At 39.6% G+C, this 22,611-nt stretch overlaps 1 protein-coding gene across 1 annotated transcript in view; it reads right to left on the bottom strand.

Annotated features, from left to right (window-relative positions):
* LOC147584724 (uncharacterized) overlaps nt 1–22,611 on the bottom strand; it is a 36,282-nt gene that overhangs the window by 5,462 nt on the left and 8,209 nt on the right. Inside the window, 4 exon segments of the mRNA XM_086717477.1 lie at nt 204–283; nt 425–453; nt 1,585–1,734; nt 18,360–18,469. Coding sequence (XP_086573603.1) covers nt 204–283; nt 425–453; nt 1,585–1,734; nt 18,360–18,469 — 369 coding nt within the window.

Below are 22,611 nucleotides of genomic sequence, written 5' to 3'. Positions count from 1 at the left end.
GTATGAATATATTTCTCGTTAATGATTTGAACTTGGGACTATTTTGGGGATAGTCAGAGTTACAAGTCTTGCTCTGGGGTGGTACTGGACAAGAAATGAGCTTTGAAAAGTAAAAAAGTTAGCAAGGGCTTGAACTCGGTTCTACTGACCCTGAAGCTGATGTTCTTAATGACTGGTCTCACTCAGAGTACAGTTAGACTTACCTCCAGCTTTCCTATCAGAAGCAACCTAATTACCATGCCATCCCCAAGGATGTCACAGCCCCACAGGAGGGGGTCCTGAGCTAATAGGAGCAATGACGAGAGGGGTGTATTACCATCCTTGTTTTAAACCATTGATTAACCAGCTAATGTTTCTTTGCGTTATTCATAAAAAATGCAACGGTAATTTGTAGGTGTTATCTTTTCATGTTGCGATGTCCTACCTATCAGCAAATCAATCTGCAAAGATTCACTGAGTGGGAAAGGAACGATTGTAGACAGTCTCATTAGGATAATGAGACAACTTTGTTGAAGAAGTAAAATATGTGGTGAAATAAAATTTACTAAACTACACCCACTACTGCTTGTTTCAAAATTATAGTTAAAAAACCCACTTATTTGGAATAATGAGTTCCTTGCTGCTCCATGTGTGATCCTCTCCCCAGTAGCACTGGTATCCCTGGTGGTATCCCCGTTAGAAATACAGAGTCTCAGGCCCACCCAAACAGTCTGTTAGAATCTGCTTTCTAACAAGGTTTATAGGTGATTCGTAAGTACAATACAGTTACAGGAGCTCTGCTCTAAGGCAAATTTAGGCTCTCAGGTGGATTAAAAATATCAAGAATCGTCTTTGCCCTGCCTGAGCTTGCTTGTAACGGCAATGAGCTGAAAGCACATGAACTGGCAATTAACAAAAGGCGGCAAGAGTTAAGTGCTAAGCCAGTGGTACCAACAGAAAAGGCTCCAAGGGTTCAGAGGAAAGAGCAATCACAGCCAATTACGTCCACCAGGGGATTTCAAGCTTCCAGCCTTCAGGCGTTTCAAGTTTTTTTAACGTCCCCTGCTTGCCATTGACGCCTGCAGCCCTAGGGGGCAGTGTGGTATAGTAAAAAATCGAATGGATCTCCTCCCCAGTGTTCCTCTCAGTAGCCCCGTGACCTTGAGAAATCACTTAATAATCCCGCTGAACTTCAGTTTCCTCATTGGAGGACCAAAATAAAAAATACCTTCCTCAGACGGTTGTTGTAAGGATTAAAAGCAAAATATACAAAACGTCCAACACATACTAGGTACTCTATGTCTCTACTTGGTGCCTTCTCCTTGTCTAATCTATACTTAGCAAATTCACACTTACAATGAAGAAAACTATAGTGTTTATTGATGCTCAGAGTGTTAACAAGTTATATTGAAGCAAATAAATCTGAAGGAAGTTGTCAGCAGTGGCTAGCTTGATGGACAGCTGAGTTCCCCAGAGGGCGTTGCTGGTAAGCAGTTCCTCCAAATGCCAGCGCAGGAAGGGGAGGGAGAGGTGTAACCACAGTGTTTGCTCCTCGTGGCTGTATTAATTCAGAAGATGCCTTTAGCTTCTTGCTGATTTTCTTACCTTCTGGGGCAGTGATAAACCCAAGAGCACGGCTCTGTTGTCGCCAAGAGAATGCCCACAGGCTTGGGTCCAAAGCAGTGGTTCTCAAGCTTGGGTGGTACATTAGAATCTCCTAGGGATTTGTAAAAGCTACTGGTTCCCAGGGCCAACCTGAGAACGGCCAAAAAAAAAAAAAAAATCTCTGGGGATAGTATTTTAAGAAAGCACCCCAGGTGATTTTAACGTGTAGCTGAGGTTGAGAACCACCATAAACTGCGCATTACAGACTTAGGATGACTCTAAACCATTCATTACCGGCTTAGTACTTAAATGCAAGCGAGAGACTTCCACCCCAGAGGCTGTATCTCCTCTAGCTGTCAACACACGTGGATTTTACAGCTGCCGAGAAAGATTTCAGTGTTAGCTGTTTTAGAGTGTGACAGCTGAGAAAAAAACAAAACAAAACTGAAATGAAAGCTAAGTTTTATACATCCAGATGTTAGATTCTCCCCCCCCCCCCCCCCCCCCCGCCATTTGAAGGGGGATCTTTGGATCCTGTCTGGTTTCATTCTATATACTCTGTAACATTTGGAATACTTGGTAATAAAGAGTTTATTTCCTTGAAATTTGCTTGCATCTTTTTCTCTCCTTGTGATAGAGAAATCACTTATTTTCAGTCTTTTGTTGGGCGAGAGATTGATTCGTTTTCCCAATATTTGTATGTTTCCTAAATTTTTGATTGGCTCTTTTCACCACAATTAATCAGCAAAGACATTTAAGATTCTTCAAGTGCAATTTGAGCAGCTTAAAACACACTCTTTGGTGTCAGTCAGAAGGAGCTGCCTTCTAAAGCCTAACGCTTCAGAAACAGTAAACACGTTTGAATTCATGTACAGTAAATGGGAAAAATAAGAGTAACTTTCTCTCAGGGCTGAAGTGAGGATTTCACTTGTTGACATTTACAAGTGTTATGAGCAGTGGCTGCTGCCTAGTAAGCTCTCAGGAAGCATTAGCTTATTTTATTATTCCAGGAGTTGGGGGTCAGGGTATCACACCTGTGTTTGGAAATGGGGGGCACAGATGAGTTGGCTGTGTAGCGAAAGGCTTCAAATCATCCACCTTCATGGAAATTTGAGACCGGAGAACAAACACAATAATGAGATGTTATTTATATAGAGAGAGTTTTATATACATTTACAGATGATTGAAAGAGTTGGTGACATACTGACATGTTTGTGATCGTTCCACCTGTTTCCCCTGGGAGAATGTGTGTGCCAGAGAGTGGCTTGGGCAGTGCGGTCAAATGTTATGAGTAATCAGGAGGTTTTTTTTTTAAATTTTCTTTAATGTTTATTTATTTTTAAGAGAGAGAGAGAGACCGAGTGTGATCGTGGGAGGGGCAGAGAGAATCTGAAGCAGGCTCCGGGCTCTCAGCTGCCAGCGCAGAGCCTGATGCAGGGCTCCAACCCACAAACCGTGAGATCATGACCTGAGCCGAAGTTGGCACTTAACCCACTGAGCCACCCAGGTGCCCCAGGAGGTTTTTGCTTTTATGTTTTCTAACTTCTGTCAAAGAAGAGAGAAATCAGTTGAAATAACCAAAACAACTGTGCATCCTTAGCAAATGAGAACATTTTTGACATACCAGTTTTATATCATTTTCCCCCACAACTGATTTCGCAGCACATCTTATTAATTTCATGTGTAAAATGTAGCTTGAATCTGTTCGCTTGATTTCTGCTAACACTGCTACAACCCTAGTTCTACCCCGTCCTTCTCTTCCAATGTACCATGACTACAGTAACTGTCTCCCTGTTTCTACTATTCACTAATTAGCAGTCAGAGCAATCTCTGAAAGCAGAAATTCAATCATGCGGCTTCTACACTGTAACCATTTCCATTTCTTTCTAGTGATGTTTGAAAAAAGAATCAGACCTCCTTGGCATGGCCTTCAAGGCCCTGCGTGATCTGGTCCCAGTCTGCTTTTGCAGTCCCACTCTTGACTTTCTCAACATTTTACCTTTCAGCCCCTATGTTCTCAGAGACCAAAATCTCCTCTCCAGCCTTGGTAGGTGTACTTCCTGTACCTTGGAATCCTGCTTCCTCTTGGGGCCAATTCTCTCCCTGTCATATTCTTTAAATGGGTCCCTTTCCCTTCCCTCGGGTCATCTCTTCTATGCCATCTCTTCAGAGAGGCTCCTTTTGGTCAGCCTGGTAGGATCGAATCCTTTCCACACACCTGTTTATTATTATTTTCTATTACTGAACCCTGTTCATTTTATTAACAGTACTCTTCACAATTCATTGGCTCATTTCCTTGTTTATGATCTATTCCACTGTATAGACTGAAAGTTCAGCCAGGGCAGACAATGCCTCTATCACAAGGAGATAACGTGACCATTCATGATCATCAAATATCATGGAATTCTTCCCATATTTGGTGGTGCTAATTGTCTGCCACCTGCTATGAGGGGGCTGTCTGCAGTGAAAGAACTTCTACCAACTTATTCTACCCTAGCAGTAAACGGTCCCTAATGCAAGCTGTTGGACAAAGTACTGAAATGATCATAATAATTCTTTAAATGTGTTGGGTGTTTTGCAAAGGGTAAATTTTTCCCACATTATTTTTTTTTATTTTAATTTTTATGGTTTGTATTGAAATCTGAGCTAGATGTATTAAGTCATAGGTGATACTCATGGAAAGTATTGTCAAAGTACATGTTTTCAGATGGTCTGTATTTTTTATTTTGGAGAAATAGGTCATAAACAGAGGAATATTTAAGATATTTGTACATCTTAAAAAGCAACAAAATGAACAAGAAGGTACATTAATAAATGGAGCAAAACAGCAACTTTGAGTGTCCTTATATGTCTCTCAATGATCTCATCTCCTTTCTCTCCTCTCCAGAAAGGAATTAGAATTCAAATTTTTGTTATTATTGGCTTGCTTTTTAAAATGCTTTTACCACATAGTATATTTCCCTAAGAAATAAATTATAGAATTTTACTTTTGACCTTTATATAAATGGGATTATACTATATGTTTTTTTTTTTTTAATTTTTTTTTTTCAACGTTTATTTATTTTTGGGACAGAGAGAGACAGAGCATGAACGGGGGAGGGGCAGAGAGAGAGGGAGACACAGAATCGGAAACAGGCTCCAGGCTCTGAGCCATCAGCCCAGAGCCTGACGCGGGGCTCGAACTCACGGACCGCAAGATCATGACCTGGCTGAAGTCGGAGGCTCAACCGACTGCACCACCCAGGCGCCCCTATACTATATGTTTTTATGTGTCTAGCTTTCTTCTCTCGGTATAACTCTTGAGATGCATCTGAATTGATGAATGTAGGTATAGTTCATCTATTTTTCATGCTGTATAGCATTCCATTGCGAGGTGTATGACACATGATTTTTTCCCCACTCTATTCTACTTGGACGATTGGGTTATTTTTCAGTTTTTTGATATTACAAATAATACTCCTATGAACAGTTTTAGATACATCTGTTGGTGGAAATATATAAATTTCCCAAAGATGTAGACTCATATAGAATCACAAGGTCATGAGGAATGCTTATGTTCAACTTTACAAGAGAATGCCTAATTATTTTCCAAATTGCACCAATTTAAACTCACTATTATCTCAGAATTTCTTTTGGTTTATATCTTAGTCAATACTTTCAGATTTTTATCAATTTCATGAGAATAAAATGGCATATCACTGTGTTTTCATTTTGCTTTCTCTTGATTAACACTGAGTTTGAATTATCTTTTAATGGCCACTTGTGTTTCCTTATCTGTGAAATGTCTGTTGATGTACTTTGACCACTTTTATAAAGGATTGTTGTTTTCTTATTGCTTTGTTGGAGTTTCTTATATATTCTGGACACTAGCCTTTTAGCAGTTATACATGTTGCAAATATAGTCTCATAGAATGTAACTTACCTTTTACCACCTTTATTGTTCATCTGTGTGTGTGTGTGTGTGTGTGTGTGTGTGTGTGTGTAGAAGTCCTTACTTTAAGTGTAGTTGAATTCATTTATCTTTTCTTTATAGTTTGGGCTTTTTGAGTTGTTTAAAAGAAATTCTTTCTTATGCTGAAGCCATAAAGGTATTCCCTGATATTTTTTCCCTAAAAGTTGTACCTTTGATATTGAAGTCTTTGATCCACCTGGGATAGATTTTTATCATTGACAAAGTGAGTATTTGAATCCATTTTTTCCCCATATGAGTAACAATTGTTTCAGCTTGACTTTTCAGTCCTTTTTCTTGTTTGTTTGTCTATTTAGCTGTGTGATAGCTCTAATTTATATTTGGCTTTTATATATACATGGACTATTTCTGGGCTCTCTATCCCGTTTCATTGGTTTGTCTACCCCTATGTCAGGATGTTGGTGCCTAAATTGCTCTAGCTTTATAATAAGCCAGTATCCATAAGAAAAAAATGCCCCCAGTCTTATTTTTTCCTTCAGGAGTGTTTTAGTTATCCTGAGACCATTGATCTTCAGATCTACATTTCAGAATCAGTTTGGGAAGTTCCACAAAATATACTGATAGGGGCGACTGGATGGCTTAGTCAGTTAAGCATCTGACTTCAGCTCAGGTCATGAGCTTGCAGTTTGAGTTCAAGCCCCACGTTGGGCTCTGTGCTGACAGCTCAGAGCCTGGAGTCTGCTTTGGATTCTGTGTCTCCCTCTCTCTCTGCCCCTCCCCCTCACGATCTGTCTCTCTCTAAAAAATAAACATTAAAAAATTTTTTTAAAATACTGTTCGAATTTTTATGGCAATTGCATTGAATCTATAAAACATTTTGAAAAGATTAATATCTTTTAATACTGCTTGTTTCTGTCCATGAACATGGTATATCTCTTTATTTAGGTCATTAATATTTAAACATTAAAAAATTATTTTCTAAATAAAGTCCTTGCACAAATTTTGTTAGATTCACTACTGAGCATCTTACTTTTGGTTGCTATTTTAAATGATTGTTTTAAAAGTATGCTTTCTTAACTTCTCTTGGTTTATTGAAATAAAATGGGATTTTATATATTGATATTATATCCATCAATTTTGCTAAACACTCAATATTTCTACTATGTTATCTGCAAATGTTTGGGGGTTAACTATGTAGACAATTGTCATCTGAGACAGTTTTGTTTCTTCCTTTATAACCCTTGTTTTAAAATTTCTGTTTCTATTTTGCTTGCTGGGAAAGTATAATGTGGTGGTTAAGAGCATGGATTTTGGAGTCTGTCTTTCTGGGTCAACCCACCTCTGCTACTAACTTGCTGTGTAACCATGGACAAGCTATATAACCCAAGTTTTCTCACTGGAAAAATGGATAAAAATGGCAAAAATGGCAAAAATGTACACCTCATAGGACTGTGTGTGGATTAAATAAATTAATTCATGTAAAGTGCCTGGTACATGTATGCCTAATAAGTGTTAAATGTTATTATTAGACACTCCAGTATGATGTTGAAACAGCATATACTGGGCTATGTTTTTAATTAATCCAGTTTGAAAATACTTCTCTTTTAGTATCTGAATACTTTGTTTTTGTTTGTTTGTTTATTCCTGTGTCAATACCTTGGCGCCTAACTCAATATCCAGAAGGACAGATACTTCCAGTCTTTTTTTTTTTTCCAGGAGTATTTTAGCTATTGTTAGACCATTGATCCTAATACAAATTTCTTTGCATTTTATAAGTGAAATAAATCATACAGAGAAGGACAGATTCCATATGTTTTCACTCCTATGTGGATCCTGAGAAACTTAACAGAAGACCATGGGGGAGGGGAAGGAAAAAAAAATGGTTAGAGAGGGAGGGAGCCAAAACATAAGAGACTCCTAAAACCTGAGAAGAAACTGAGGGTTGATGGGGGGTGGGAGGGATTGGTGGGTGGGGGATGGGTATTGAGGGCACCTGTTGGGATGAGCACTGGGTGTTGTACGGAAACCAATTTGACAATAAATTTCACAAACAAAAACAAAAACAAAAACAAATTTCTTTGCATTTAAAAGAAACTCCATGAAGTAAGGAAGTTATATATTACATTTCTTTTCATTTAGTGGTTTCACTAAAAATTCTTAAGTTCCTTTTTTAATTTAGCAAAGTGTAACGTTAACGTCATTACTTTTGTCCTAAAAAGCACTCATGTCAATAATGTGTGAGTGTTATACCATTGCAGTATTTTAGTTTTACTTTGCTTTTTTTTAAAAGCCTTAAAATGCAGACATTTTTCCTGATTATTAAATTATAAGGTTGCTATTTGTTTACATTTACCCCCATGTTCATCATTTTTGAAGCTCAGAATTTCTTCTTGCATCTTAGACCTCCCTTCTGAGATGATTTTTCTTTTTACTCATGTTCCTCCTTTGGAAAATTCTTTGTAGTTTCTGTTGGTAGTAAATACTCTCAGGTTTTTTTTTTTTTTTTCTCAACTGATTTTTTTTTAAATAAAATTATCTTGTTTTTGTAATTTTTTGCTATTTTCTTTTAGCATTTTGAAAACATAAATCCATTCTCCTCTGGCTTCCATTGTGGTTATTGAAGTTATCTTTCATTGTTTTTATAATTTTTTTTTATGCCATTGATCTTTTTTTCCTATATGTTTTTCAGGTAGTCTCTTTTGGTGTTCAGCAGTTACAACCTAAGGTGGGTTTATCTCCATTTGTTTTTGCATCAGACACTTTGCTGCTGAATCTGAGGACCAGTCTTGCCAATTCTGGAAAGTTTTCCGTCTTTTTTCCCTTTGAATATTTCCTCTATTCTATTCTTTTTATTCTTTCCATATGATAGTCGATATTTTCTACCTCTTTGATTGTCTATAGTAAATTCTGGATAATTTCTTCAGACCTATATCCCAGTTCATGCTGTGTCCTATCTGGCTATTTAATCTATAATTGAATTTTTAATGTAATTTTATTTTTTTACTTCTAGAGGTCAAAATTTGGCCTTCTAAAGTGTCTTATTCCATTGCCATACTTTTACTATTTTTCTTAATATATCAAACTCATCTTAACAAACTCATAGTTTTGTGAATCACATTCTGTAGTCTGTTGTTAAGGTCGACCTTTGCTCATGTTACCTTGGTCTTCATGTGCCATGAATTTTGATCATGAATTCATGTCTCTGGGTTATTCTGTCTGGGAATTCTTTGAAGTGTGGGCTTAAAGTAACTTCTCTCACATAGGATTGTGTTTGTTTCCACAGGTGCTAGAAGGTACTACCGACGTGAATAGATTTTCAAGTAAAATTTAGCTTGTGGTTTTGGACTACCCAGGGATAGAGCTTCTATTTCTAAATGCATGTGAGTATGGGCTCCATTCAGAACTAAGCAAGTAACTTCCCCATCTCACTTTGTCCCTCAGGGCTTTTCTGAAGACCACTTACTGCTGTTGTTGCCTTATGGAAGTCCTAACTTCATTCACTTGTCTCTGCCATAAAATTTTGCATTTTGCAAGCCCTAGGCTTTGCCTCCTGTGATGGGCTGTGATGGGTGACTGATTATATACTTTTAAGTTTGTGGGGGGTGGGGGATAGAGATGAAGTAAGTTTCTAAGGAATTTTGGATGCAAGGCTTTCAGGACTTTGAGGGGCTAGCTGCTGTTAAGATAAGGTTACTTTCAGTTTTAATGAACCATGAACATTTAGGCGCTAAGGCAGCCATGAGTTCCTTGAGGAAGGTCATGCTCTGCATGTTCCAGGTGTCTATCAGTGGGCAGCAAGCTGTAAGGAGATTTACTTTAAGCTCTATGTCTCTTGCCTTTGTTTCCCTCATTAATGGGACCATTAAAACTCAGCATCAAAACCACCAGAGGTTAGCATATCCCCCCAGAGCAGCGCCCACTCTAGATCTTGCTTACCTCTCCGGAAACACCCTTTCTACTTTTTTTCCGACATCAGCAGATTTCCTTTGACTTGCTATTAGCTCAGCCATGTGGTTAAAATGTTGGGAAAAGACTTTTAAACATATTTTTAGAAGGACTTTCTGGATCTCTAGTCTGTTCTATTTATTCTTTTTTGTATTTTCTTTTTGTTTCTGGTTTCTACATTTTAATGATTACACCATTTCACAAAAGTATTACTTTAAAATAAAATAATAGTAGCTAATATTTATTTTACTTAAGTGTCAGCATTCGGAGAAGGGCTCGATATGTGTAATCCAATTTAATGTTCATAACAACCCATCCTGATAGGTTCAAAGATTATTTTCATTTCAAGATGGGGAAACTGAGGTCTAGAAAGGTTAATAATTTCCCCCAGCTCATACTGCCAGACTGTTTTGAAGCTGTACCTCAACTCATGGTGATCCAACTCCATTATACGTTTTGTTCTTATTAGCTCCCACTATTTATTGAAATATTTTGAACATATAGAAAAGTTGAAAGAATAGTATTATGAACTTATACTCTCAATATTCAACTGTTTTAAACATTTTGTCATATTTGCATTCTCTCTCTGTGTACACATGTATTTCTTGCTGCAATATTTGAAGGCAAGTTTCAGATATGACACTACACCTCTCGATATTGAGACTTCATTTCAAAGTGAGCTTTTAGCTATCTTCAAAGCGGTCCCTTTGGTAAGTTCTTATTGCTTTTCCTGGCAATGGGGGAAAATTCTTTACTTGAGGGGAGGGATTCTGTTTTCTTTGAAATTCAGGGTTTAGCAAAGCACCTGGTACGGTGCATCAATGAATGGTCTGCCAAAAGAGGACCTAGGTAAATACAAGAGGAAAAAAGTTACCTAAGATAAGACATTTGTTCCAGGAAATGGCATGAAAAAGAACTACTTTGAAGGGGCTAGCCATCTTTCCCTGAGGTTCATGGTATAGCATCTCACCCTGAGAAGGAAAACAGAAAACATCCTTGTATATCTTTGTGTACGAGTAGTTATCTCCCTGGCATGCACAACTTTGTCCTCCAGCTAGATGGTGACTCCCTGGGTAAAGACTCTGTATCTAGCCAATTGTATGGTTCTTGGTACAATCAAGGGAATGAATGAATTTATTCCAATGTACTGTTTATATAGTAAATGTAATTTCTACCTTCGTATTGTCACTCTTCTTGCTACTAAAGCTAATTCTTCTGATACTATTACTGCTTCTGGAACTATTACTATTTCTGCCATCAATATCCCTCTGAGGAAAGCAGGGACAAGTGGGAGGTATTATTCCCATATTATAGCTGAGGAACATTTGTAGTGAATCGGTCTAAACTTGAATCTAGATATTCTAGCTCCAAGTCCGGTATTTCCTCTAGGCCATTCCTTGTGATTTAATATTTGCTGAGCTGTCACTATGTACCAGGAACTACTCTACAGGTTAAAGTAGTTAAGAAACTAAGAGCAGAAGCAGGATGTTTACAGAACTTCTGATTTCACTAACACCTGACATCCGTAATAGGACATAACCGGTATTAGTTGCTTTTTGAAACTCAAGCTATTACAAATAATTATGCACATACTAATAGAATACCAAATACACTTTTATATGAGCATAGATTAAGATATTTATAGGTATCACTTATGAAAATAAGTATTATTTATAAAATGTACTTTGTATGTAGATATATATAAAATGTGTGTGTGTGTGTGTGTGTGTGTGTGTGTGTGTGTGTGTATATACACTGCAGTGACCTGTGCCTAGCTCTGCCTACCCTCAAGGATGGGGAAGCAAGAGGTGAGGAAACTGATGGGTCAGGGAAGGTCTAAGGCTCCTTGGGGCTGAGATGGGAGATGAGGGCTAAGAAGGAGTGAAGGGATTGCCTTGAGTATCAGCTGGAGTCAGGCTCTCAGTTTTGGGGCTAGTAGGTGCCTGATGTGGGAGTTGGTTGTCAGAATACAGATATGGGGATTGTTTGCACACCTGTTACCTCAACACACCAGCTGCTGGGGTTCTGCGCATACAGAGGCATATGTAGAACATTTGCTGAAGACGGCCCATGAAATGGCAGAGGAGCCAGTGAGCATTGTATTGAATGGTTTCAACCAGCTGCTGTGTTCTAATCCTGAATCTATCCCTAGATTTATATTATCTTTCCTTTCTGAGAGCCTCCTGCCAATGGACAAACTGCTACTAGATTATTCTCCTCTGACCTCTAAATTGATGTTCGTGGTTTTTTCTTTTTTTATTCATTTTTTTCTTTAACGTTTATTTATTTTTGAGAGAGAGAGAGAGAATAAGCGGGGGAGGGACAGAGAGAGGGAGACACAGAATCTGAAGCAGGCTCCAGGCTCTGAGCTGTTAGCACAGAGACTGACGCGAGGCTCGAACTCACGGACTGTGAGATCATGACCTGAGCCGAAGTCGGACACTCAACCGACTGAGCCACCCAGGCTCCCCTGATGTTCGTGTTTTTAAAGGAAGGCAAACATGATGAAGTTCAGAATCCATGTGACAAATCAATGCTTAATGGTGGTGATCTGGAATATTGGTTCAACATATTCCCTTGAAGACAGAAGATTTGTTCTGTTCTTGGATCTTTATGCTCACCCTTGGATATGAATCCGTTACCTCTGGTTTTCAGTAATTCTTTGTCTGATGTTTACCTCCCTTATCATCATCATCATCTACACAGCTATTACACAGTTGCAAAGGAACACATATTTAGTATCAGGAAGTAAGTATAGGAACACTACATAACTGCTGAAAATCAACTGTAAATTGGCAGTTTTATTTCATGCAACATTCAGTCTTTTGGCAATAACTATCTCTGTGTAATCTCTAGACTCTCCTCATCAGAAGGAACTTTCCTGGCAAAAATATTATGAATAATATACATGAAATCTTTGAAAAAAAACCTTGGTAATGTCTAATTCTTTCTATTCTAGACTTCAAACTTCTTAGAGGAATATCAAATATGGTTGCAGCAACAAGTGTATTCTTCGTGGCATCCTTATTTTATTTTCAAACAAAATGGAAGGAAACCAAAACACTGGCTCAGGTTCAGACCTTAAATGTATTAATGTAGAAATCACCCAGGGCATTCTAGATACTGTGCAAACAAATCAAACAGTAACCATCATCAAACAGTGAGGAAACAAGATGCATTGAGAAATCTTTTATTTAGGCTTTATCCATTTAGGAACCTATAGGCTTGATGCTAGGCATACTCCATGCAAGGTAAGAGTAATTGCATGCTATTTTAGGGGAGCAATCAGGTAGCCCTCTGGTGAAAAGTGGCATCTTGGGACCCCAGGTTATTATTTAGTAGGGTCAGACCAGCCAACGTGCTCATCTGCCTGCCACTCTTTATAACCATCTCCCCTGGGAAGGGAGTTAAGACGGAGGGTGGACTTACACCAAGCCTTGACTCTCACTGACTACAGAGTAGAGATGAGAGGATGCTGGAGAGTGAGGGAGAGAAAATAGAAACACACCACTGATTTTTAGATTTTGAATGTTTGAAGTATGTTGGGAGGTGAGAGAGGCTAGGAATGTGGGCCTTCATAAAAGAACTTCATATGATTCTGTTCCTTCTTTCTCAAGAACTTGCAGACTATTTCACACTATGGAGTTGAAGGCAGGAAGCTCAATTTTGAATATTTGCTCTGTCACTGAATTCTGGGCTCTAGCTGAAAACTCCTCTCCATCTCCTACATTCGTTGTCTTCCCAGGTATGTGGAGAGAGCTCATCCACGTGGACCACTTCCCAAAGGAAATCAGCTCATGAGAAAAGACAGATGCTCTGGCCCCCTGACTCCCAACAGCATGAATCTCAGGGTGGAAACAAGCTTCGAGCAAAGCTTCTTCTGAGCCCAGTAGTATTCTTACTTAGAACATCTATTCTCCTTTATTGTTCAATCCTTGATTCAAAATGGCCTCATTTGTTAGCTTATTGTTTGTTTTCTGTCTGTGTACCTAGGACGTAAGCACCTGAGGGCAAAGACCATGGGGTGTTTGTTTGTTTTCTGGTTTTGTTTATATATATATATATATGTGTGTGTGTGTGTGTGTGTGTGTGTGTGTATGTATATTCATATATATATTGTTTTCATATATATTTATATATCCACATATATTCATATATATTTCATATGTGTGTATATATGTGTGTGTGTGTGTGTGTGTGTGTGTGTGTGTGTGTGCATAGCCTCTGATGTATCAAAGTTTGGGTGAACAAAGGAACAGATTTCTTTTCTATTATCTGTGCTTCACTTGGGCATCTTCCCTCAGTATTGTCACTTCCCTTTTCAATCCAGAAGAGCCGTGCTCTCTGCAGAGCTGGGGCCCTGTCACACTTACCCTGGCCACCCCCCACCCCAGCTCTGATGAATCTCCCCCCACCTGTGCTTTTTTGAGCCGTGCGAGCTGCCCTGGAAGACGTGTGAGGGCTTGGAGGCTGAGCCGGGCTGAGGTGAGCCGGGGCAGTGCCTGTGACTGACACCCTAGTGTGGCCTGGAATGCTCTTTCCTTCCTGTGAACCCAGGAGCTAGCGTGCTGCAGGAGGCGTCTCTCATCTTGGCCAGGCAGTGGAGTCAGCTATTTCCTGGGTCAATTCTAGCTCCATTTTCAATGTTTGTATTAAAAGGTTAATTGCTTTACACCTGCACATCCCCAGCCTGGCTTCTCCAAGAAAGCTAAACAGTGCGATGAAAGTTGTATTTCTACTCTAATATCATTTCGCTGCATCGAGTGCACAGAATCTCTTTATTGGAGGCCAAATGCACAATCCGTTTGAGAGACAGTTGCTCTTGGCAGCGAGTAGCAACTGCTTGTTCGGAAACCCTTGAAGACATTGCTCAGTCTTTGTGTTTACTGTGGGCTGGTAGAGGACGATTTCTTATTTTCTCAGGGCAGTCTTTAATGAGCACCGGGTGGCTTTTTGATGCTGCCCTCCCACAGACCGTGGGTAAAGGAGGTGCTAGGAATCATACATTTTCAATTGTAGAAGTATTTTGTATCGAACCCTGTCAAAAATAACACTGCCTTTGGGACACAGAAAATCCAATTTGATAGCAATGTTTCCGCTCTTTTCTCTTGGACACATTGTATCAGTTAGCTTACAGTCTTGGACCTCAGCTATTTTTCACCTGGAAAGTGATTTGGGATGGGGTTCTGGGCTGTTGTTGGTGATGGCTTGCAAAACTATATTTATAAGCAGTCTTATCCTAAAATGACCCAACTTAACACCTAGCAGTTTAAAGGGTAGGGAGAAGAAAGGAGGAAAGTAATCAGTTCATATGCTTTTCTTGAAAACTCTCCGTGTGCATAAAGTACTCAGGAATTTCATGAGGACGCTCCTCCATCAACTGTTCTGTACCCCAAACATCCTTGGAAAAAGAAAAAGAGGGATCTGGGGGGCTGCAGGAGAGGTTCTTGTACCTGGAATTTCTACTCTCTAAACTGGAGACAGATGATGGATGAGCGGTTGTTTTCCCAGATAGAGATCTCATCATGAGTTTGTAAATAGTCACTCATATGATTTGTTCATTAATGTATGAGGAAATTGGTTCATTAATGTATTCAACATGTATTTAAGTGTCTACTGTGTGTTGAGCAGGACTAAACAGAATAAGACCTGGGTCTTGTCCTCAAGATCTTATAATCTAGTGGGGGATAGAGACAATAAAACATTATAAAGACTAATTCAGATATGTACAGATACAATGTCATCTTGGGGCAATGTTTCTTAGCCTTTTTTACTATTATTATTATTATTATCCTCTGTCCCAAAAGAGCCTTTCTAGACATTTTTTATCTCAAAAACTCCTTCCCACATTAAATTTTAATACCACACATATGTTGTGTATCTGTTTAAGTACTAATGTTTTATCTGTGTCTTATATAAAAAAGGGCAAGATTTTTTGTCCATTTGGGTGTGATGTCACCTCCATTGAGAATGTATGTCCTAAAGAAAGGAGAAGTCTTTTCTCACTCAGGAAAATCCAGTAGGAGCTTATAGAAGAGGGACATGTTACCTAACATGTTAAAAGATGAGTAGGCATACTTTTAGGTAGAAAAAAGGATAGCAGTGTAAAAATGAAAGCAACATGTGCCAAGGTGCAGAGGCGTGAAAAGGGACCATTTAGCATGCAGCATGCATGGGCAGAAATAAACCTCTTTTAGCCTGCATTCTGTTCAAGGTGCTGCTTACCTGACTTGCCTATCATGTGCACCAAGATATTGATTATAATTGGCAGGTTATGCCCAGTCCAGTTAAGTATCTTAACAGTATCTCAAAATATTCTCACTCATGTGAATTTTTTTGGACAAAAAAGAATTGATCAAGAATGTTTGTGTTTGAAATCTGGCATAAAAACTATGTTTATTACATAAAAATCCATGAAAAGTGTGTGTAGGGGGAGAGAGGTAGAGCACAGAGGATTTTTCAGGCTGTGACACTATTCTACGTGGATACATATCATCACATATTTGTCCAAACCTATAGAGTATTCACTCTCAAGAGTGGACCCTAATGTAAGTTATAGACTCTGGATGATAATTATTTGTCAATGTAGGCTCATCAGTTGAAACAAATGCTTTAGTGGGGATGGTGATAATGGGGGGAGGCTATACATGTGTGGGAGCAGGGAGTTCATCGGCATTCTCTGTACCTTCTACTCAATTTTCTGTAAACCTAAAACTATTCTAAAAATAAATTAAGTCTACTTTAAAAAAAATCCTTGGGGGCGCCTGGGTGGCGCAGTCGGTTAAGCGTCCGACTTCAACCAGGTCACGATCTCACGGTCCGTGAGTTCGAGCCCCGCGTCGGGCTCTGGGCTGATGGCTCAGAGCCTGGAGCCTGTTTCTGATTCTGTGTCTCCCTCTCTCTCTGCCCCTCGCCCGTTCATGCTCTGTCTCTCTCTGTCCCAAAAATAAATAAACGTTGAAAAAAAAAATTAAAAAAAAAATCCTTAAAAGCTGTAACTAGAGTAAACTTGTACTTTGTGTGGCTAAGGGTCTAATTCTAAGAAGCATGAATTTGGGGTCAAATAGAGTTAGGGTTCAAATTCCAAATACATCAATTAAATTGGAAATTGAATAACCTCGAGTAAACAGCATCCCTCAATTTCCACATCTGTAAAATGGGGGGAAAATCTCTATCATAGATGTATTATGAATACATGCTTCCACACTCTTTAAAAATGCCACCTGGGGGAGAGTGGTGCAGAAAGCCTCCCATTTAGCAGGACATTAAGAATACTTAGTGAGAGGTGAACCGACATCTTTGGAGAGTTCTGTGGATAATTTTCTGTAAGTCAGAAAGGAGAATGGGAAATTCTGCCGTTGAAAGAAACTTCCTGAATTTAGCAGGGATAATAGGAATTCCAGAAGTCCATTTAGAAGTCAAGGGGGATAATGGGGATTTAATGGCGATAATGAAGAAGGGGTCAGATGGTGGTCAGGCAGTCAGATGAGACAAAGTGGACGTGGTTACTGTAATAAACAGCAAAGGTAAAATAGTAACAGTGTGGTTTGATCTATTTTGGCATTGGCTAATCAATCATGGTGTCCTTTGGACCGAAATCAATGGGCAGTCTAGTAAAATTGTACTTGATTAAAATAAGTGAAGATCTCTGTATCTTGCAAACAGTAGTCTTGACTTTAGTCACCATGGAAGGGTTTGCAGTCCTTCAATTGTTTCCTGGATGGAGCCAGTTCACAGATCAAGAGCCCCTTATATGAAGGGGAGACTAAGTCCCTTTGAGGAAAATCCTGCTATGATGCCAAAAATTATACTGTAAATCTTTCTTTTTAGATTTCCTTGAAGTGACCATGGTACTTACCTGGTGTCTGTGCACTGGGGAAGGAGAACTAACTAGACTTTATGGTTTTGAACTGACCCTAAATCTTGGAGACTCAAAACATCTCCATGGTCCACCTATAAGATTAAGGGCTTGAGGAGTTCAGATAATTAATGGAATCTTGGCTTGTGCCCATCTCAAAGTGGGCCAGTTGGTTCCCAAGTCTATCTTGTGGTTATTTTTTCAAGTCTGGAATTTATAGTTATAGGAGTCATACTTAGCCACTAGGAGAATTTCCACACTAATTTTCTGACCCATGAAGAAAGGACTGTTTTGGTAGGAAAGATTGCATGGAAGCCACTAGGAAGGCCTGTACCTCCAACTAAAAGTATATTGCATTCTTACAAGAAATACTGAAATTTGTGCCTTGATCAAAAAGTTGAAGGATGCAAGCATGGTCATTCCTACTACATCCTGATTCAATTCACGTATTTCGTTTCTGCAGAGGACAGATGGATCTTGGATCTTAGAGAATGACAATGGGATTTTTGTAAACTTAAGGAAGTGGTGAATCAAATTCCAACTGCTGTTCCAGATGTTTCCCTTGCTGGAGAAAGTCAATACCTCTGGCACCTGGTATGCAACTTGGGTAGGCTGTGGGCCCTAGTGATCCACCCAAACTCTAATGTAGGTGTTGCGGTGATTATTTTGAGGATGTGATTAGATAGCCAGTTGACTTTCAGAAAGAGAGATTATTCTAGCTAACCTGGGTAGGTCTGATTCAATCAGTTGGAAGGTTTCAAGAATAGAACTGAGGCTTCCTTAATGAAAAAAAAAGTTCTTCCTACAGATAGCAGCATCAGTCCATGCCAGTTATGCTATGGATTTGCAACTTGCCTAGCTAGCCTTCCTAAGCATAGAAGCCAATTGCTTGCCATCAATCTCTTAATATATATCTCCTACTGGTTCTATTTCTCTGGTTTAACCCTGACTGATATAGCAACTGATGTAATGAATGCTTTTTCATTGTATGTTTTAATAAATATTATCAGAAGCAGTTTGCTTTCAATACACGAAGTCATCAATACTCCTTCAGTGTACTACCTCTGGATTAAAAATCTCCAATTTTCTGGTATAATCTTGTCCATGGGGACCTTGATTTCTTCGTTATTCCATAAGACACCATGCTGCTCCACTAATTTGATGATATCATGCTAATTGGACTAGTGAGCAAAAAGTAGCAACACCTCTAGACATCTTGGTAAAACACACGCAAAACATAGGGTAGGAAATAACTGCCCCCAAATTTAGACGGCCTTCTACTTTGTGAGAGTTCTAGGCATCTCATGGTATGTTGACATATCCCTTCTAAATTGAAGGATAAGTTGCTGCTTGTAACCCCTTCCTACAACAATGATAGTGGCATAGCACCGAATGCATCCCTTTGGATTTTTGAAGGCAACATACACTCATTTGGGCCTGATGCTCAGACCCATTGATCAAATAACTTGAAGAGCTGTCAGTTTTGAGGAGCTTCAGACAAGAGAAACTCGGCAGCTGGTTGAAAGTGCCAAGCTGCTCTGCCACTTAGGCTCTATGACCCAGTAGGTCCCTTTGATGGTACATGAAGTGAATGTGGCAGAGAGGGATGTTTTGTGGAGCCTTTGACGGGACACCATAGGTGACCGACAAAACAGACCTTTCGAATTTTAGATGAAAGCAATGCCACCTTCTGCAGATAACTATTCTTCTTTTGAGAAACAACTTCTGGCTTCCTGCCGGGCTCTACACTTGAAAATGGACCACGAAGTAACCATCATAAACTGCTTGTTACCTGACTCAATAAGATATAATGTTTAGCAGCATTCCACCATCAAGTATAGGTGATATATGTGAGATCAGGCTCGAGCATATCTTGAAGGCTCAAGAAAGTTGCATGGGTGAGTGGCCCAGTTGCCCATGGTCTTCACTCCTGACACATTGCTGCATCCCCCTCATGGGAAGCTCCCCATTAACTGATGACTGAGGAAGAAAAATCAAGGCCTAATTTACAGATGGTTCTGCACAGTATTATGGTATCATGTGGAAGTAGACAGTGACAGCACTCTAAATCCTCTCTGGGATGTCTTTGAAGAATAGTGGTGAAGGGAACCCCCCCCCCTCCCGCCACCAAGGCAGAATTTTGAGTACAACCCGTCTTTTTTTCCTTTTTCTTGGGAGATGAGATGGTCAGAGGTAGGTAGAGATCTACATTATTTCAGGGTAAGTGGCTAACAATTTGGCTTGGTGGTCAGAGGCTTGGAAGGAACATGATTAGAAAGTAGGTAGCGGGCGCCTGGGTGGCGCAGTCGGTTAAGCGTCCGACTTCAGCCAGGTCACGATCTCGCGGTCTGTGAGTTCGAGCCCCGCGTCGGGCTCTGGGCTGATGGCTCAGAGCCTGGAGCCTGTTTCCGATTCTGTGTCTCCCTCTCTCTCTGCCCCTCCCCCGTTCATGCTCTGTCTCTCTCTGTCCCAAAAATAAATAAAAAACGTTTGAAAAAAAAAAAATTTGAAAGTAGGTAGCTAGGAGATCTGGGAAGAGATTTCTGGAAATACTCTCTCCAAAACAGTACAAGGAGTTTTATGTTCCATATGAGTGCTCTTTAAAGAAAAACCTGAGTAGAGAAGGATTTTATTTGTCAGGTGGAAAAATGGCCTGTTTTGTGGATGTTAGACCATTTTCCCAGACACCCCCATTCTTTCTCATGAGCTCATGAACAAATGGCTATGGTGGCTGGGATGGAGGTTATGCATGGGCTCAGCAACATGGACTTCTACTTACTAAGACTTATTTGTCTACAGCCACTGCTAAATGTCCAATATGCCAACAGAAAACATCAACCCTGAGCCACTGATTTGTCACCAGTTTCTTGGGGGAACCAGGCAGCCACTTGGTGACAGGTTGATTATACTGGACCACATCCATCTTGGAAAAGACAGCATTTTGTTCTCATCGAAATAGACACTCTGCATGTGGATTTGCCTTCTCTGCTTATAATGCATCTGACAAATCTACCATCCATGGATTTGCAGAATGCCTTATTCATGTCATGATATTCTACAAACCATTGCTTCTGACAAAGCAACTCATTTTAAAGGAAATGGGCTTGTGCTCATGGAATTCGCTGGTCTTACCACCATCTCTCTCACCCTATAGGAGCTTATATGATGGGATGGTGAAATGTCCTTTTGAAGACTCAATTATACCACTCTGAGGGTAATAAAACTGTGAGTATGGGGTTATGTTCTCCAGAATATGGAGTATTCTCTGAATTACTGACCTACATATAGTGCTGCTTCTTTTATTTAACATTAAAAGAAAGTTTGTTCATCAGCAGTCACCTGGCAACTTAGTGTTTCTCACGCTAGTGAAACAATAGGCAATAAATGAATACATACATACGTAAAGAGAAAAAAAAAGAAAGAAAAGAAAAAAAGAAGTGGTTACTATATTGGGGTAATTTATATCATCCAGAAAATAACTATTACACAATTGGCCAGAGAAGTGTACATATGGAATGCTGAAGATTCACAGGGCCACCTTTTAGTACTCCCATGTTCTGTGATAGAAACCATGAGAAACTGCCCCAAACTGACAGAGCCTCTTGAAATGAAAGTCTCTGTCACTCCACAGGCAAGGAACCATGACCAGCAGACATTCTTGGGGAGGACAAAATCAACATAGAATAGGTAGTAGAAGGACAGCAAATACCAGTATGACTATGGGACCAGTTATAGAATTTGTAGAGGTATGTGTTTTTCTTACTTGCTTTTATATAAATATATTTGTATATGCAATTAACCAATGAAAACATTTCTTTTTCCCTCTTCCCTTCTCTTTCCTGGTGACAGGTTGATTACTGCAACAACTTCTTCTTCCACTAACTAATATACGGTTAATAGTGGTTAATTTTATATCTCAGGATTTAAGTTATAAGATATCAAAGTGAGCATGTGACTCAGGTAGAAGAGGAATAAATTTACCTAGAGATGGATTAAATATATGTATTCTCTTTTGTATTCTCTTTTGGAGAGAGGGTTAGCAGTTTTTGATCGTGTGACATTTGCATTATATTAAGTAGAAACATATTTTTGCCTTTGCCATCTTTATCTGAAAGTTAAGTATGCCTGAAAGAGTTGTATGTGGATGCTAAGTTGAAAGGGTTGAAAAGTCCTGGATTGTGCTATTATCAATTTAGGAACTACGTTTTCTAGAATCCCTTGAATGCTAGATTAGAAGTGCCCCAAAAGGCAACTTGCACAAGATTTAGGAGGTGGAAGTGAATCAGTGGTCATTGCTTTTGGAAGGTTGTAGTGCTCAGATACTGTGACCATCAGATGTGAGGATGTCTAGTGGGTCTCAGCTGGTCTTCACTCTGTTCCATGTCTAGCTCATCTTCCTAACTGTTGGCCTTGCTGACCACCTGTGGCCCCAGGCCAACCACCAGATGCTTGGATGTGAACCCACACAGGTGGTAGCTGCACAGAAACAACAACTTCCATAGATCCCTCCGTGAGCTCCTCCTTTGTGGTCCTAATTTGGCAGCTAGAAATGTTGGTTTTTTGGATTTTTCCACAAGCTCCAAACTACCAACCCACACTACCTAGGCAGGCTGACTAGTAACTCTTGCTCTGACCCTACAAATTTTACTTCCTCAGCATCTCTTACATAAGCATAAATTCTAATTTCCATAATAGATTTCTTTTAAACATTTTTTTATTTACTTATTTTGAGAGAAAGAGAGAGAGCACGGGGGGGGGGGGGGGAGGGGGTGCGGGGAGGTACAGAAAGAGAAAGGAAGAGAGAATCCCAAGCAAGTTCTGCTGACAGCACAGAGCTTGACATGGGGCTTGATCCCACAAACTGTGAGATCATGACCTGAGCCTAAATCAAGAGTTGATGCCTAACCAACTGAGCCACACAGGCGCCCCTCTATAATACATTTCTTCTTCCCATATTAGTCATCATGTCTCTTCTTGAGTGACTGATTTCTGAATGATTATCTTCCTCAAGGACATTGATATTACAATTGTCTCCTCTCTCTTCTGCATCATAAATGATCTCCTCTTGAGTAGATCACTCCCACAGGCAAACAATATAGTTTTATTCCATTTCAACAACAATTACCCTTAATTCTACATCCCTTTTCAGCCACCACCATATTTATTTGCTTCCAGTTATAGCAAAGTTCTTTAAGACATTTATCTATCATCAATGTGTCCAACTCATATCCTTTGTTTTCTCTTCCGAAATTCATTTCAATCGGGTTTCCCTCAGCACTTTCTACTGAAATTGATTTCTCAAGTTCCCCAGTGG

Source organism: Puma concolor, chromosome A1 (assembly GCF_028749965.1).
Source record: "Puma concolor isolate L17-30 chromosome A1, mPumCon1.1.hap2, whole genome shotgun sequence".
NCBI classification, from domain to species: domain Eukaryota; kingdom Metazoa; phylum Chordata; class Mammalia; order Carnivora; family Felidae; genus Puma; species Puma concolor.
This window is presented reverse-complemented; position numbering and strand designations above follow the sequence as displayed.